This window comes from Cyprinus carpio, chromosome A6, assembly GCF_018340385.1.
Source record: "Cyprinus carpio isolate SPL01 chromosome A6, ASM1834038v1, whole genome shotgun sequence".
Classification (NCBI taxonomy): Eukaryota; Metazoa; Chordata; class Actinopteri; order Cypriniformes; family Cyprinidae; genus Cyprinus; species Cyprinus carpio.
Window position 1 is genome coordinate 4,183,016 of NC_056577.1, and position 14,260 is coordinate 4,197,275.

General features: G+C 34.0%; 1 protein-coding gene across 2 annotated transcripts in view; it reads left to right on the forward strand.

Moving 5' to 3' along the window:
- LOC109075607 (NACHT, LRR and PYD domains-containing protein 12-like) overlaps nucleotides 1–14,260 on the forward strand; it is a 60,561-nt gene that overhangs the window by 21,322 nt on the left and 24,979 nt on the right. For both annotated transcript variants that reach the window (XM_042757578.1, XM_042757577.1), the window contains 3 exons: nucleotides 639–812; nucleotides 2,043–2,216; nucleotides 8,617–8,790. In XM_042757578.1, coding sequence (XP_042613512.1) covers nucleotides 639–812; nucleotides 2,043–2,216; nucleotides 8,617–8,790 — 522 coding nt within the window. The remainder of the gene's footprint in view (nucleotides 1–638; nucleotides 813–2,042; nucleotides 2,217–8,616; nucleotides 8,791–14,260) is intronic.

Below are 14,260 nucleotides of genomic sequence, written 5' to 3' on the forward strand. Positions count from 1 at the left end.
CATTTGCCTTTCATTCAAAAACCTCAAATATGGCACTATAGACACATCCAAGTGTTTGTGTGGAGTATGGAGCTGTTAGTGTGTACTGCATGACAAGAAGGCACCAGTGCAACCACTTGCATTTTTCCTGATAAGAGTGGAAAAATTTAAAACACTTTGTCATTTTATTTATGAAAAAATATATATATATTTATTAAATTGTTTATAAATAAATAATTAAAATATCTCCTTGCTGTTTTTTCCAACACATTCATAGTCATTCTTTTTGCCGGTGCTCTGTGGCAAGCTTTATGTAATTAAAGTAATGAAATTAATATAAACATGCAATTAGTGGTTTAAATTAATGACTACTAGTCGACTAGAAAAATCTTTAGTTGGGGCGGCACTAGTTTGATTCTGCACTGTTAAACTGTTTTATTTTTGTATATTATGAGATTGTGTGTCTTACGTGATTAATTATAATTTTCTTCATCACTACTTTATCTGGCAAATGGCTGTAGAGATAAACTGGTTAACAATCTGATTTCACCTTTATTTTCAACAGAACATATATCTTTATTAAATGTTAAAAAATACTGCAACTTTTTTTTAAGTAAAAATGGATGTGTAATTATTCAGTTATTTATTACTCTGTTCAGATTGGCAGGCTGTTATCTCACTGGTCAGAGCTGTAAATTTGTGGCATCAGTTCTACAATCATCAAACTCTCGTCTGATAGAGCTGGACATGAGTTACAATGAGCTGCAGGACTCAGGAGTGAAGCTGCTCTCTGATGGACTGAAGAAACAAAACTGTCAGCTGAGCAAACTGAGGTTTGGGAGTCAGATGTGTTTTTATTATGTTGATTTGATACATATGAGGTATAATCACCCAAGTCAAACAAGTTATTGAAATTATGTTTTATAAAACTGATAGTTATTCTTCTTGATTGGTGATTGGCTAAGCTGCATTTGAAGCTGTTTTAAAACACTCTGTAAACACACACCTGTGACATTATTACATCAGTATTATTGTGTTGTTGTCGCTGTGTTGCTTGGCAATCATTAATCTAAACATTAACAATGACTAAAACCCTGCACGCTGATGCATTTCAGCTGCTTCAGGTGTGTTTGATTAAGGTTGTAGCTTAATTCTGCAGGACAGTGGGTCTCCAGGAACAGGGTTGAAGACCTCTGTTTGCTAACTGCATGACATGAAGGCACCAGTGCAATCACTTGGATTTTTTTCCTGATAACAGCGGAAAAAAATTAAATTCTCTGTCATTTTATTTATTAATAAATTATTACATATTTAAATTATTTATTTATGAATAATTTCTTTGTTATTTTTTCCAACACATTCATCATCATTATTTTTGCCAGTGCTCCGGGGGAAGCTTTATTTAATTAAAGTAATTAAATGGGGCAAGCCGTGGGAAGTTTCGTTAATGTTTTGGGGGAAGTCATGGCCTAATGGTTAGAGAGTTTGACCCTTAACCCTAAGGTTGTGGGTTTGAGTCTCGGGCCGGCAATACACGACTGAGGTGCCCTTGAGCAAGGCACCAAACCCCCAACTTCTCCCCGGCCACCGCAACATAAATGGCTGTCCACTGCTCCGGGTGTGTGTTCACGGTGTGTGTTTGTTCACTGCTGTGTGTGTGTGCACTTTGGATGGGTTAAATGCAGAGCACAAATTTTGAGTATGGGTCACCATACTTGGCTGTATGTCACGTTACTAAATTAATATAAACATGCAATTAGCCGACTAATGGCTTAAATGAATGACCACTAGTCGACTAGAAAAAACTTTAGTTGGGGTGGCACTAGTTTGATTTTGCACTGTTAAACTTTTATTTTTGTATATTATGAGATTGTGTGTCTTATGTGATTATCTTCATCACTACTTCATCTGGCAAATGGCTGTAGAAATAAACTGCTTAACAATCTGAATTCACCTTTATTTTCAACAGAACGTATCTTTATTAAATGTTAAAAGATACTGCAACTTTTGTTAATAAATAAAAATGTATGTGTAATTATTGAATTATTTATTACTCTGTTCAGATTGGCAGCCTGTAAACTCACTGGTCAGAGCTGTGAATTTGTGACATCAGTTCTACAATCATCAAACTCTCGTCTGATACAGCTGGAAATGAGTTACAATGAGCTGCAGGACTCAGGAGTAAAGCTGCTCTCTGATGCACTGAAGAAACCAAACTGTCAGTTGAAGATACTGAGGTTTGAGAATCAGATGTGTTTTTATATGTTAATTTTGATACTGTTGTAGAATTTTCCTTGTTCAAAATAAACTGCTTAGAGAGATTTTGAAGCCAGTATTGATCACACAACAAAGCTGAGTTGTGTTTGCCAAAGACGACAACTCTTGAATGTCATTTCTACACACACACTTATTGTTTTAAGATTTATCATTTTAAGATTAAAAAAAAAACACACTATATATATATATATAATATCTATATATATATATATATATCTATATATATATATATATATATATATATATTATACATTCATTTAAAAATGTACTAAAGCATTACTTCTACCGCCGCTCTTACCGCCGCCGCGGCGTCTGCAAAGTGCATTTGCAGCTTTTGACCGCTGAGTGGCGCTTTAATCACAAGTTTTCAAACAAGCGCATCAAAGCACATTTTCGCAAATAGACGTCAGTTTTGCCTCGCTGATGTGTTAAATTTTCACGGCTGCAGTCAGGGAAAATGAAAGAAAAACACTATAGTTAAAATATTTAATATATTCACAGATGAAAGTTTGGTAATTATGAAGTTATGTGCATTTCTTAGAACGAATTCAAGCAGGATAAATGTCAAGCCTGTGCCTGAGCCTGTGCTTATATTTTCTCTAAGCTACACAGTATTACACCATATTTTAGATTTGACACATTTAATAGGTGTGCAGTATTATTTATATAATATGAATTATGTGTTATATTATTCAAAAGAAATTGTGGTTTACTTTGCATCAGAGCATTAAAAGTGGCTTTTTTAGTGAGCTAGGCTACATGGATGTATATGCAAAATGTCAATATTCTCATATATTAGGCCTATATTTTAATTTATATTTTAAAATTCCTTTAATAAAACAACATGCATTTTTGTTATTCGTTACCTGTCCTTTATTTTGACAGACAACTTCTTGGGAAAATATATTTGTCTGTAAGAAATTGTTGCATGTTTTATAAATTATTTTCTTTATTTTAGTAAAACGTGAGGCACTGTATAATTTCGTTCCATTATTTAGGTCTAATTAAAACAAGAAACGAATAAATTAAACCTGCATGATTTAGCTAAATCATTGGAATTCTAAAGAATGGACGGATTAATAAAACGTCCTCACGATTAAACTCAAGTTCTCTCATTATAATCACCAAAGTGCAAATGATGTAAAAAAAAGAGCTTCATTAATAGACAACTTCAGTGATTTTAAAGGGAGCCGCCGTTACTTGCTTACATAGAATTTAAGTTAAAAAAAAATAAAATTGCAGCCGCATTTAAATGCAGGTGTTTAAAATGTCTGCGTGCAAGATTTGCGCGGCGCGAGTGATGCTGAGTGCATGCGCAGCATTTATTCTTATTTGTTTTATCTTCATTACCAATTTATGTTTGGTTTTATTTTGGATAATTGCATGTAAAAAATAATTTACGTTGTAATGCAAATGCAAAATGTGAATAATTATTCATATTTAAGTGTTTGTGCGAAAATCATTAATGCGCATGCAGGACAGGGAGGCGCCCTCTAGATCACTTGAATTTTTTCCTGATAACGAATTAACTTAAAATTGTGGTGTCTCACATACATGATAAATATTTCTACAGAAAGTTTGAAATGTCTTTTAAACGAATCAATTCAGAACGAAAGCATTATGTAATCTGTGAAGGTTGTATTTCTCTTTAAAGGCGGAGAGAGTCAGCACTGTGAATTTCATCTTGCAGCCGACAAGAAAACATTTGTTTATTAATAAATAATTAAACTGTGTCTCCTTTTTTACAATTATTGGGCTACTTCTGCTAATGCATGTGCTTGAGCGCCAAATATATTAAGGCTCATTATGGATTATAGATGTAAATGTAGTATAATCCTGCGATTAGTTGAATAATGACAAATGAACGACTAGTAACTAGAAAAATCTTACATGGGAGGCAGACCTATTAAATAGCCTCTAGACATCTCTGTTAAAGTTTTTAAAGCATTTTATACGCGTTTGCATAAATTCTTCTTTCAGAACGGTCTGTAATGGAGAGATGCCTTAACACTGATTTTTCCTCTGAAACACAAAAACGAAAATTGAAATAAAATTGATTTTTTTTTTAGAATGGCCAACCCTTCTCTGCAGATATTGTTGCTTCTGGTTTGTGCATTGTAAATAGGCTACAAAAAAGTGTATGATAAAAGTATAATAATAATAATAATAATAATGTCTCCAAAAACTCAAAAAAAATTTTTGTCATGTCTGTAACGCATGTGTATTCCCAAATCTAAAAAAGCCTATAAAACATCATAGACGGATCATACTGATGTCTGGACTCTGTTTGGGATTTAGAAAAACATAAAGAGATGGTTCAATATATTGTTCATAGGCTACATTCTGTGAGAATTTATATTTCATAGTCTAAAAAAATATATTGTTTAGACGAAACAAAATAAAATTAACGCAACAGTTTTTGCGAATTTATGCGATTTTTGAGTTAAGGCAACTTCCTCTGAAGTTATAATAACTAATAAACTATATTGCGCTATACATTAGTTAACATTTGAAGTGGATCAAAACCTTTCTTCAAAGTTGCCCTAAAACCAAAATGACGAGTCCTATCTAAACCTGTTCTGCAAGTTTGATACCCTCAGAAGACACTGTGCATATGAAAGACCAAGAGATTCACACATTTATATCAATCCCCACAAGCTATACATAAACTATCCCCAGCCCCCTCCAGCTGAACTGAATTCGGTCTGTTTTTTGGCTGTGAGGAACCGTGTGTTGTCATGTTACTGGGCTGAAACATGCCTGCACTCACAGCAGCCCTACTCTTTTTATTCATTATTTTCCCGCAGCCCATATTATTGTTTTCACAAGACCATAATAATAACAAATTATCAATTGATAATTAATCATTATTTTATGAAAATCATTGTTATTTGTGAACGTAGAGTTTGCGGAAGGCTTTAAAACCGAGCGGAATCCTCCATCAGCTGCTCCCGCTTCACAGCGCGCGGGACTCGCGCTAACTGCACCCAGCTTCAAAGTCCGCAAGTAGCAAGACAGAAAAACATTCAGTCTACCTGGAGGAAGACGTATTTCATTGTAAGTTAATGCTGTTAAATAGAGAGTTAAATAGAGAGAGAGAGAGAGAGAGAGAGAGAGAGAGAGGGAGAGAGAGAGAGAGAGAGAGAGAGAGAAAAACCAAAAATAAAAAAAACCCGTGTTGGCTATTCCTAAACTTGGAGCTCATTATTGAAGTACAAATCCAAACACCAGAAGCAAACTCTCAGTGTTCTTTCATTGAAAAGTATGCATTTTGTTTATTCACAGGCTATATGGTTGAAATAATATTTTAGTTCAAAACTTTAAGTGCCATTGTTTAAAAAAAAAATGCTTTATTGGCTAACGTTTCATAGGCCTTCAGTTGTTATGCTTTAAAATCCCATAACATTTGTAATTTCACAGTATTTTCAACTCCTAAATCACTAACCTTTAAAGTCACAATTCTATAATGGTAAAATTTACTCAGGCCGATGGCACTTTTAATTACATTATTTTTTTTTTGTTTGTTTTTGTTTTTTAGAATAATTGTAGCTTACATAAACAGGGGAAGCAAAACAAATATGAATAATATTTGGATCGTCCCTTATTTTTTCCTTATTTTCTTAAAGAATAAACACTTATTTTCTACAAGAATAAACATGATAACATATTATTAATTCATAGAAATAATTTAAGCAATTAAAACCTGATAACATATTAATAATTCATAGAAATAATTTAAGCATTTAAAACCATTTTTTAAAAACTTGAACTTCAATACTATTAAACTGACTGTAAAATCTCAAGGAGTTTATAAGTTAAAAAGGGTAAAATGTCACAGTGCATGTTTAAATAGCCTAAATGAACTTGTGTTAACAATATAATTAGAACAATACAATATAATTCGCATTTTTTTTTTAAATGAACAATTCCTGTATAAAATGGGACAGCAACCTTTATATCAAACATTTTTTAAATCGTCCACAGCTGAGCAACACGTGAGGCAGGTTGAGCGTGCGAAGTGAATGTGCTGCAGAAAGTCATTTTCAGATGCAATGAAAATAAAAAAATAAAAAACCCTGGATAGCCTAGATTAGGCCCAGACTCTGTTCCTAAGTATATAATAATTATAATTACCCCACAGTAACAAATTTTAACCGATTAATCGCCTATTTTCGTTTGCCGCATGTTATTTTATTTAATTTATTTTTTAATTTTTTAAAACAGGCTAAAAAATAAATTAAGTTTGTGAGAGGAAAAAAAATATATAAGTCATGTATAGGTTGCATTTTATTACATTCAGAAATAATAACGGGTGGCCTAATAATGTTATAATGTGCCAACAGGATATTTTTAGTTCTCTTCACTTTACAACAAATCCCTTAAATGTAACAAATTTATCAGAACAGAACAATAATTACAAATATGTAATTCTAATGGATAAATAAAATTGCAGTATATAATAATATAGGCTTAGCTATAAACAAACAAACAAAAAATAAATTAATAATAATTTAAAGCGAAGCATAAGGTAAGGTTGGGCTCTCATTCGGGAGAAATCCAAACGTTTCCATATTCGTGATGTTGCCTATTTCAAGCTTAACTATTATTCATTAGGAAAAATAGGCTTTGTAGTTCACGCGTGTTTCAGTATCGACGGAAAAAAAAAATCATAATGAGCAAAAATATGCCAAAGTGGGCCGCTGCTCACGCCGAATGGCACGGTGAACGACTGTTTCCAATGAATGTGCGCGAGGCACCAGCGCGATCAAACAGCTGAAACAGAAAATACAAAATTTTTGGTCACCACAGTAAAGGCATAATTCAAAAATGCAAAGTGTTAGCAGTTTGAAAAATCAAGAATAATAACAGAATTAATCATAATTATTGCTTAATGCTGGACCGTTCTCATTTCTATCTGCAAATGGAACCTGAAGGATTTTTTTTTTTAAACAAAGAATGAACCGAAATGAAAACATTTAGCTTTTTATCCGTATATATAGGCCTTATATTCAATGACTGTTAATAACAATAGCAAGCATAAGATCCTTGTGTAAAGGTCTTCTTTTAATTTTTGATGAGTAGGACTGTAGCCAAACTAAGACTATCCTACATTGTGAAATGAACTCACTGTACATTTTTTTTATGGTTTTTAAAGATGGTACAGTGTTATATCATAATGTTATTGTTGTTTTACCTCCTCCTTTTATCTCATTTTACAATTACATTCAGTTCGCAATCCGTCCCTTTGCGCCACCTGGCGGTAGTTTCGCGAATGAATTTAACACACGACTGACTTGCAGTTAACAGCGCGGCCCTGCGGCGGCGGTACGCGCAGCGGCATTACTCATTTTGGTTGTCTACCATCTGTAGGGCGTGGGTAGGCGGTGCGGGATTAGTCATTATTTATTTTTGTTGTCTTTGTTATGTAAATGTATATATTGGTTGTTTTATTTTTTTAGAGGTATTTTTTACCATATGTAGAATGATCAATAGCTGTCATGATATAGCTGTCAATAGCGGTCAACAAATTCTTTCCATATATGCAGGGTCTTTTAAAATAGTACACTCTGTTCTTTACTGCATCCTTTAACACACAGTTACTCACTCACAGGCTCTTTAAATAATAATAGTAGATAATAATAGAATATTTTTTTCCTATTTGTAGGAAAAAATTTATTCTACTATTATCTATTATTATTCTAAAGTGTTAATTCTAAAACCACTTTCATTTGTTTTACTTGTTGAAAGAATGAACAATACAGAGTTGTTGTCATTTTTTGATCATTTTTATTCAAATGTTTGCCTGTCATTCAAAAACCTTAAATATGACATTATAGGCACATCCAAGTGTTTGTGCAGAGTCTGGAAGCTGTTAGCGCAGAGGTCTTCAGCCCTGCTCCTAAGGACCCACTGTCCTGCAAAGTTTATTTCCAACCTGCTACAGCACACCTGCCTGTGTATTTTCAAGCAGTCTTGAGGAGCTTGATCAGCTGCTTCAGGTTTGTTTGATTAGGGTTGTAGCTGAATTCTGCAGGTCAGTTTGTTGCCAGGAACAGCGTTGAAGACCTCTGCATGCTTACTGCATGACATGAAGGCACCAGTGCAATAACTTGGAATTTTTCCTGATAACAGCGGAAAAACTTTTATTAATAATATTAATATTATAATTTTCTCCATTACTACTTCATGTGGCAAATGGCTCCTGAGGTAAACTGGTTAACAATCTGAATTCACCTTTATGTTCAACAGAACATGTTGATCTTATTAAATGATAACAGATGCGGCAACTAAAAAATACAAATAAAAAAAATAATAAAAATGGATGTGTAATTTTTCAGGTTTTTTTATTACTCTGTTCAGATTGGCAGGCTGTAAACTCACTGGTCAGAGCTGTGTATTTGTGACATCAGTTCTACAATCATCAAACTCTCGTCTGATAGAGCTGGACATGAGTTACAATGATCTGCTGGACTCAGGAGTGAAGCTGCTCTCTGATGCACTGAAGAGCCCAAAATGTCAGCTGAAGATACTGAGGTTTGAGAATCAGATGCATTTTATATGTTCATTTGATACACATAATAAGTGTAAGTCAGAATTTACCTCATAAGAACAGCATGATCCGACTTTTATTCAGCGGATGATATTTTTTTCTGACTAGGTAATTTATTCATACATTAGGTAAGATGTTATTTTAATATAAACATAAATGGTTCAATGGATCACAAATCTAATTATCATATTGCATTTGTTGAGTCATGGATCAGATAATTTTTTGGCTCAGCAAAAAATTAAAAATAAATAAATAAATAAAAATCACTTAAACACACTGTAAGTAGTTCTTCAATACCACAGCAAAAACTACTAGTCTAACTAAGAAAGTCCACACATGATTAAAGACAAGTGAACAGTCAGTATAAAAAGGTAACTTGATAATAACGTTCACTTAAAAATCATTAACAAACATTATATAATACTTAACAGATCATTAATTAATATCTATATTCACATAGCTAGAAATATGAGATAATGTTCTTGTTAATGTTTATAAATGAACTTATTAAACATTACCTAATGATTAACATACAATTATTTAATTTAAATTGAAATGCTTACAAATGTCAGTAAACTTTCAGTTCATTTGATCTTTATTTGTTGGTCTTTGTTTGTTGTGTAGATTTCTATTTACACATTTTAACAAATAATTCATAATTTATATTTTTATTTTATTTATAATTTATTAATTATTTGTTCGTGTTTTTGCAGTACCCAATCTAAAGTGGAAAACCGTTCATCATTTGCAAATGTTTATAAACGTTTAGCAATCATTAGTACATTTATAAGCAGTAATCTCGATGGCAGTGTCCTGAAAGACCTGAATTTACCCTATTCACACATCTTTACTAATCATTTATTCATGTTTTTGCTGTAGCCAATCTAAAGTTGAAACTATTCATCATTTGTAAATGTTTATAAATGGCTTTATTGTCAGGTATGTTTTCACATACAAGGAATTTGTTTTCATGACAGAAGCTTCCGCAGTGCAACAGAATGACAGCGACAGAACAAAAACACAGATTACAAAAGAATAATAATAATAATAATAAAAAGAACAAGTAAATAAAGAATAACAATATATAAATTGACAATTGTATGTGCAGGTATATTATAATAGACAGTTTTGTATGTACAGGTATATTATGTGCAAATTTGAAGTGTAGACTAAGTATGTGTGTTAGATAAATAAGTGTATGAGTGTATAAATAGTGTTGTGTGTTCAACAGTTATTGTCAAGTGTTCATGAGATGGATTGCCTGGGGTAAGAAACCGTTCCAGTGTCTGGCCGTTCTGGTGATCAGAGCTCTGTAGTGTCAACCAGATGGCAACAGTTCAAAGAGGAAGTGTGCTGGATGTGAGGGGTCCAGAGTGATTTTGCTAGCCATTTTGCTCACTCTGGATGAGTACAGTTCTTGAAGAGAAGGGAGGGTTGTACCAATGATTCGCTCAGCAGTCCAGACTCCCCTTTGTAGTCTTCTGAGGTCAGATTTGGTAGCTGAGCTGAACCAGACAGTTATAGAAGTGCAGAGGACAGATTCAAGGATGGTGGAGTAGAACTGTTTCAGCAGCTACTGTGGCAGGTTGAATTTCCTCAGTTGGCGAAGGAAGTACAATCTCTGCTAGGCCTTTTTCACAATGGAGTCAATGTGAGTGTCCCACTTTAGGTCCTGAAAGATTGTGGTGCCCAGGAACTTGAATGACATCACTGCAGTCACAGTGCTGTTCATGATGGTGAGTGAGGGGAGTGCAGGGGGGTTTCTCCTGAAGTCCACAATCATCTCCACTGTTTTGAGCGTTTTGAGCTCCAGATTGCTAAGACTGCACCAGACAGCCAGCTCCTTAACTTCCCGTCTGTAAGGAGACTCGTCACCATCCTGAATGAGGCCGATGAGTGTTGTCTGCAAACTTCAGGAGCTTGACAGAAGGATCTTTAGATGTGCAGTCGTTGGTGTACAGGAAGAAGAGCAGTAGAGAGAGAACACAACCCTGAGGTGCTCCAGTGCTGATTATATGGGTGCTGGACATGTATTTTCCCAGCCTCAGTAGCTGCTGCCTGTCTGTCAGGAAGCTGTTGATCCACTGACAGACGGAGGTGGGCATGGAGAGCTGAGTTAGTTTGGGCAGGAGGAGGTTTGGGATGTTAAAGGCCAAGCTGAAGTCCACAAACAGGATCCTCACATAAGTCCCTGGTCTGTCTAGATGTTGCAGAACATAATGCAGTTGATTGTTGACTGCATCGTCCACAGACCTGTTTGCTCTGTAGGCAAATTGAAGAGTATCCAGTAAGGGTTCAGTAGTGTCCTTCAGGTGGGCCAGCACCAGTTTTTCAAAAGACGTCATGAGCACAGATGTTAGAGCCACAGGCCTGTAGTCATTTAGTCCAGTAATTTTCGATTTCTTTAGGATGGGGATGATGGTGGAGCATTTGAAACATGAAGTGACTTTGCACAGCTCCAGTGATGCTGTTTAAAGATCTGTGTGAAGATGGGGGCCAGCTGGTCAGCACAGGATTTCAGACAGGCTGGTGTAACACAATCTGGACCTGGTGCTTTTTTTCCGTTTCTTTTTTGTTTAAGGTTGATTATTGATTAGATTCAGGTTTTTTATTTTTTTTCATACACGTATTATATTATAAAGAGAATATATAACCAGCAGTGAGTTAAGGTCCCGCTCCATGGACAGTGCAGTTATTAAAGAATACAACACATGATGAAAATATACATAAATATAGGTATGAAAGAATGAAATAAAAGTAAACAATAAAAATATAAAATAAAATATACAGTAGGTAGACAACCCAAATGAGTAATACCGCCGCGCATACCGCCGCCGCAGGCCGCCGTCGCGTTACTGCAAGTCAGTCCACCTTGTTAATTAATTCGCGAAACACCGCCAGTGGCGCAATTGAACGGATTGCGAACTGAATGTAATTGTAAAATGAGATAAGAGGAAGTAAACAACAATACATTATGATATAACATTGTAACATCTTTAAAAAAAACATTAAAAATGTAACAGTGAGGTTATTTCACAAATGTAAGGATAACTTAGGCTAACAGTCTAACTCATCAAAAATTAAAAGAAAGATCTTTACACGAAGGAATAGTGGCATCTATTGTGTATAAACAGTCATCTAAATATAAGGCCTATAGATACGGATAAAAAGCTAAATGTTAGTTCATTTCATTTCATTCTTTGGTTTTAAAGAAAAAAATCCTTCAGGTTCCATTTGCAAGATCGACAATGCGGAAACGGTCCAGATTTTAGCAATAATGTATACATTAATTCTGTTATTATTCTGTGATTTTTCAGAACTGCTTACACACTTTGGCCTATTTTTGAATTTATGCAATTAACCTGTGTGCCAACCTGTAGTATTTGCTGTGTTTCTCAAGCGTGTTGAAGTCGCGCTGGTGCCTCACGCACATGTGCAGTTGGAAACAGGAGCCGTTCCACCAGTGCCATTCGCCGACAGCGGTCCACTGCGTCCCTTTGGCTAAATTTATATTTTTGCTGTTTTATGATTTTTCCCTTGTTTTTTACCGTTGATACTGAACCATGCGTGCCACTACGAACGCCCTATTTTAAACTAATGAATCAGTAAGTTAAGCTTGAAATAGGCAACATCCCTAATATGCAAAGTTTGGAATTTCTCCCGAATGGAGAGCCCAACCGTACCTTATGGTTCGCTTTAAGTATTATTAGTTGCATTGATTTTTTTTTTTGTTTTAGCAAGCCTTATCTATTATATCCGACTGCATTTTATTCTATACCATTGATACAATATTATTTTTAAGTCCTTGGTGTCTGTTTCGGATAAATTTGTTTAATTTAAAGGATTTGATTTTAAACGAAGGGACTAACAATAAGCTGTTCGGCACTATTATAAATCATTATTAGCCGCCGTTATTTTTCTGAATGTAATAAAATGCAACTTATACATGACTGATAATTTTTCTTGTTCCTTCTCACAAACTTCATTTATTTTTTAGGCTGTTTTTTAAAAAGAATAAATAAAGAGCATCAGCAAACGTAAAATAGGTGATTAAGCGGTTCAAAATTTGTTACTGTGGGTTAAGTAACTTATCCACGTCTCTATATCACTTGGAACAGAGTCTGGGCAATCTAGGCTATTCCAGGGGGCTGTTCTTAATTTTTTTATTTTTTTTCATTGCAATCGGAAAAGAATTTGTTGCAGACAGTCCCATTCGCACGCTCAACTCCCCGCGCTTTCCAGCTGTTGAATCGGCTGTTTTTTGATTTCAACATGTTTGATATACAGGGTTGATGTCCCAATTTTATACAGGAATTGTTCATTTAAAAAAAAAAATTTAATTATATTGTTAGTTTTAATGACACCTTTAACTCACTGAACTTGTAAAACAATATAATTAGAACTATTTAACATGAACTTGTAAACAATATAATTAGAACTATTTAACATGCACTGTGACATTTTACTTTTTAACTTATAAACTCCTTGAGATTTTTTAAAGTCAGTTTAATAGTATTGAGTTCAAGTTTTAAAAAAAGGATTAATATGCAAAAATGTCAATATTCCTCATATATTAGGCCTATATTTTTAATTATATATTTTAAAATTCCTTTAATAAAACAACATGCATTTTTGTTATTCGTTACCTGTCTTAGTCTTTTATTTTGACAGACAACTTTGGGAAAATAAATATATTTGTCTGTACACTGATTAAGAAATTGTTATGCGTTTTATAAATTATTTTCAGGTTATTTTAGTAAAACGAGAAGGCAACTGTTTATAATTTCGTTCCCATTATTTTAGGCCTAATTAAAACAAGAAACGAATAAATTAAACCTGCACGATTTAGCTAAATCATTGAAAGTCTAAAGAATGGACGATTTCAATAAAACGGTCACCCCATGAGTTAAACCGAGTTCTCTCAAGCGCCTTCTGTTTAAACTCAAGTTCTCATTATAATCAACAAGTACACAAATGTAAATAAGAGCTTCATTTAATTGACAACTTCAGTGATTTTATAGGGGAGCCTCTTTACTTGCTTTCATATAATTTAAGTAAAAATAAATTGCAGCCACATTTAAATGCAGGTGTGTGTAAATTTGTCTGCGGTAAGGATTTGCGCCGCCGCCGAAAGCTGATGCTGAGTGCATGCGCACGCCGTTTATTCTTATTTGTTTTATCTTCAGTACTAAATCTTGTTTGGTTTTATTTTTGGATAATTGCATGTAAAAAATAAATTTACGCTTGTAATGCATAGTATGCAAAAGGTGAATTATTATTCATATTCAAGACTGTTTGTTAAAATTAATCAGCGCATGCAGGACAGTGGACGCGCTTCCTCTAGATCACTTGAATTTTTTCCCTGATAATGAATTAACTTAAATTGTGGTTTCTCACATACATGAGAAATATATCTACAGAAAGCTTGAAATGTCTTTTAAACGAATCAATTCA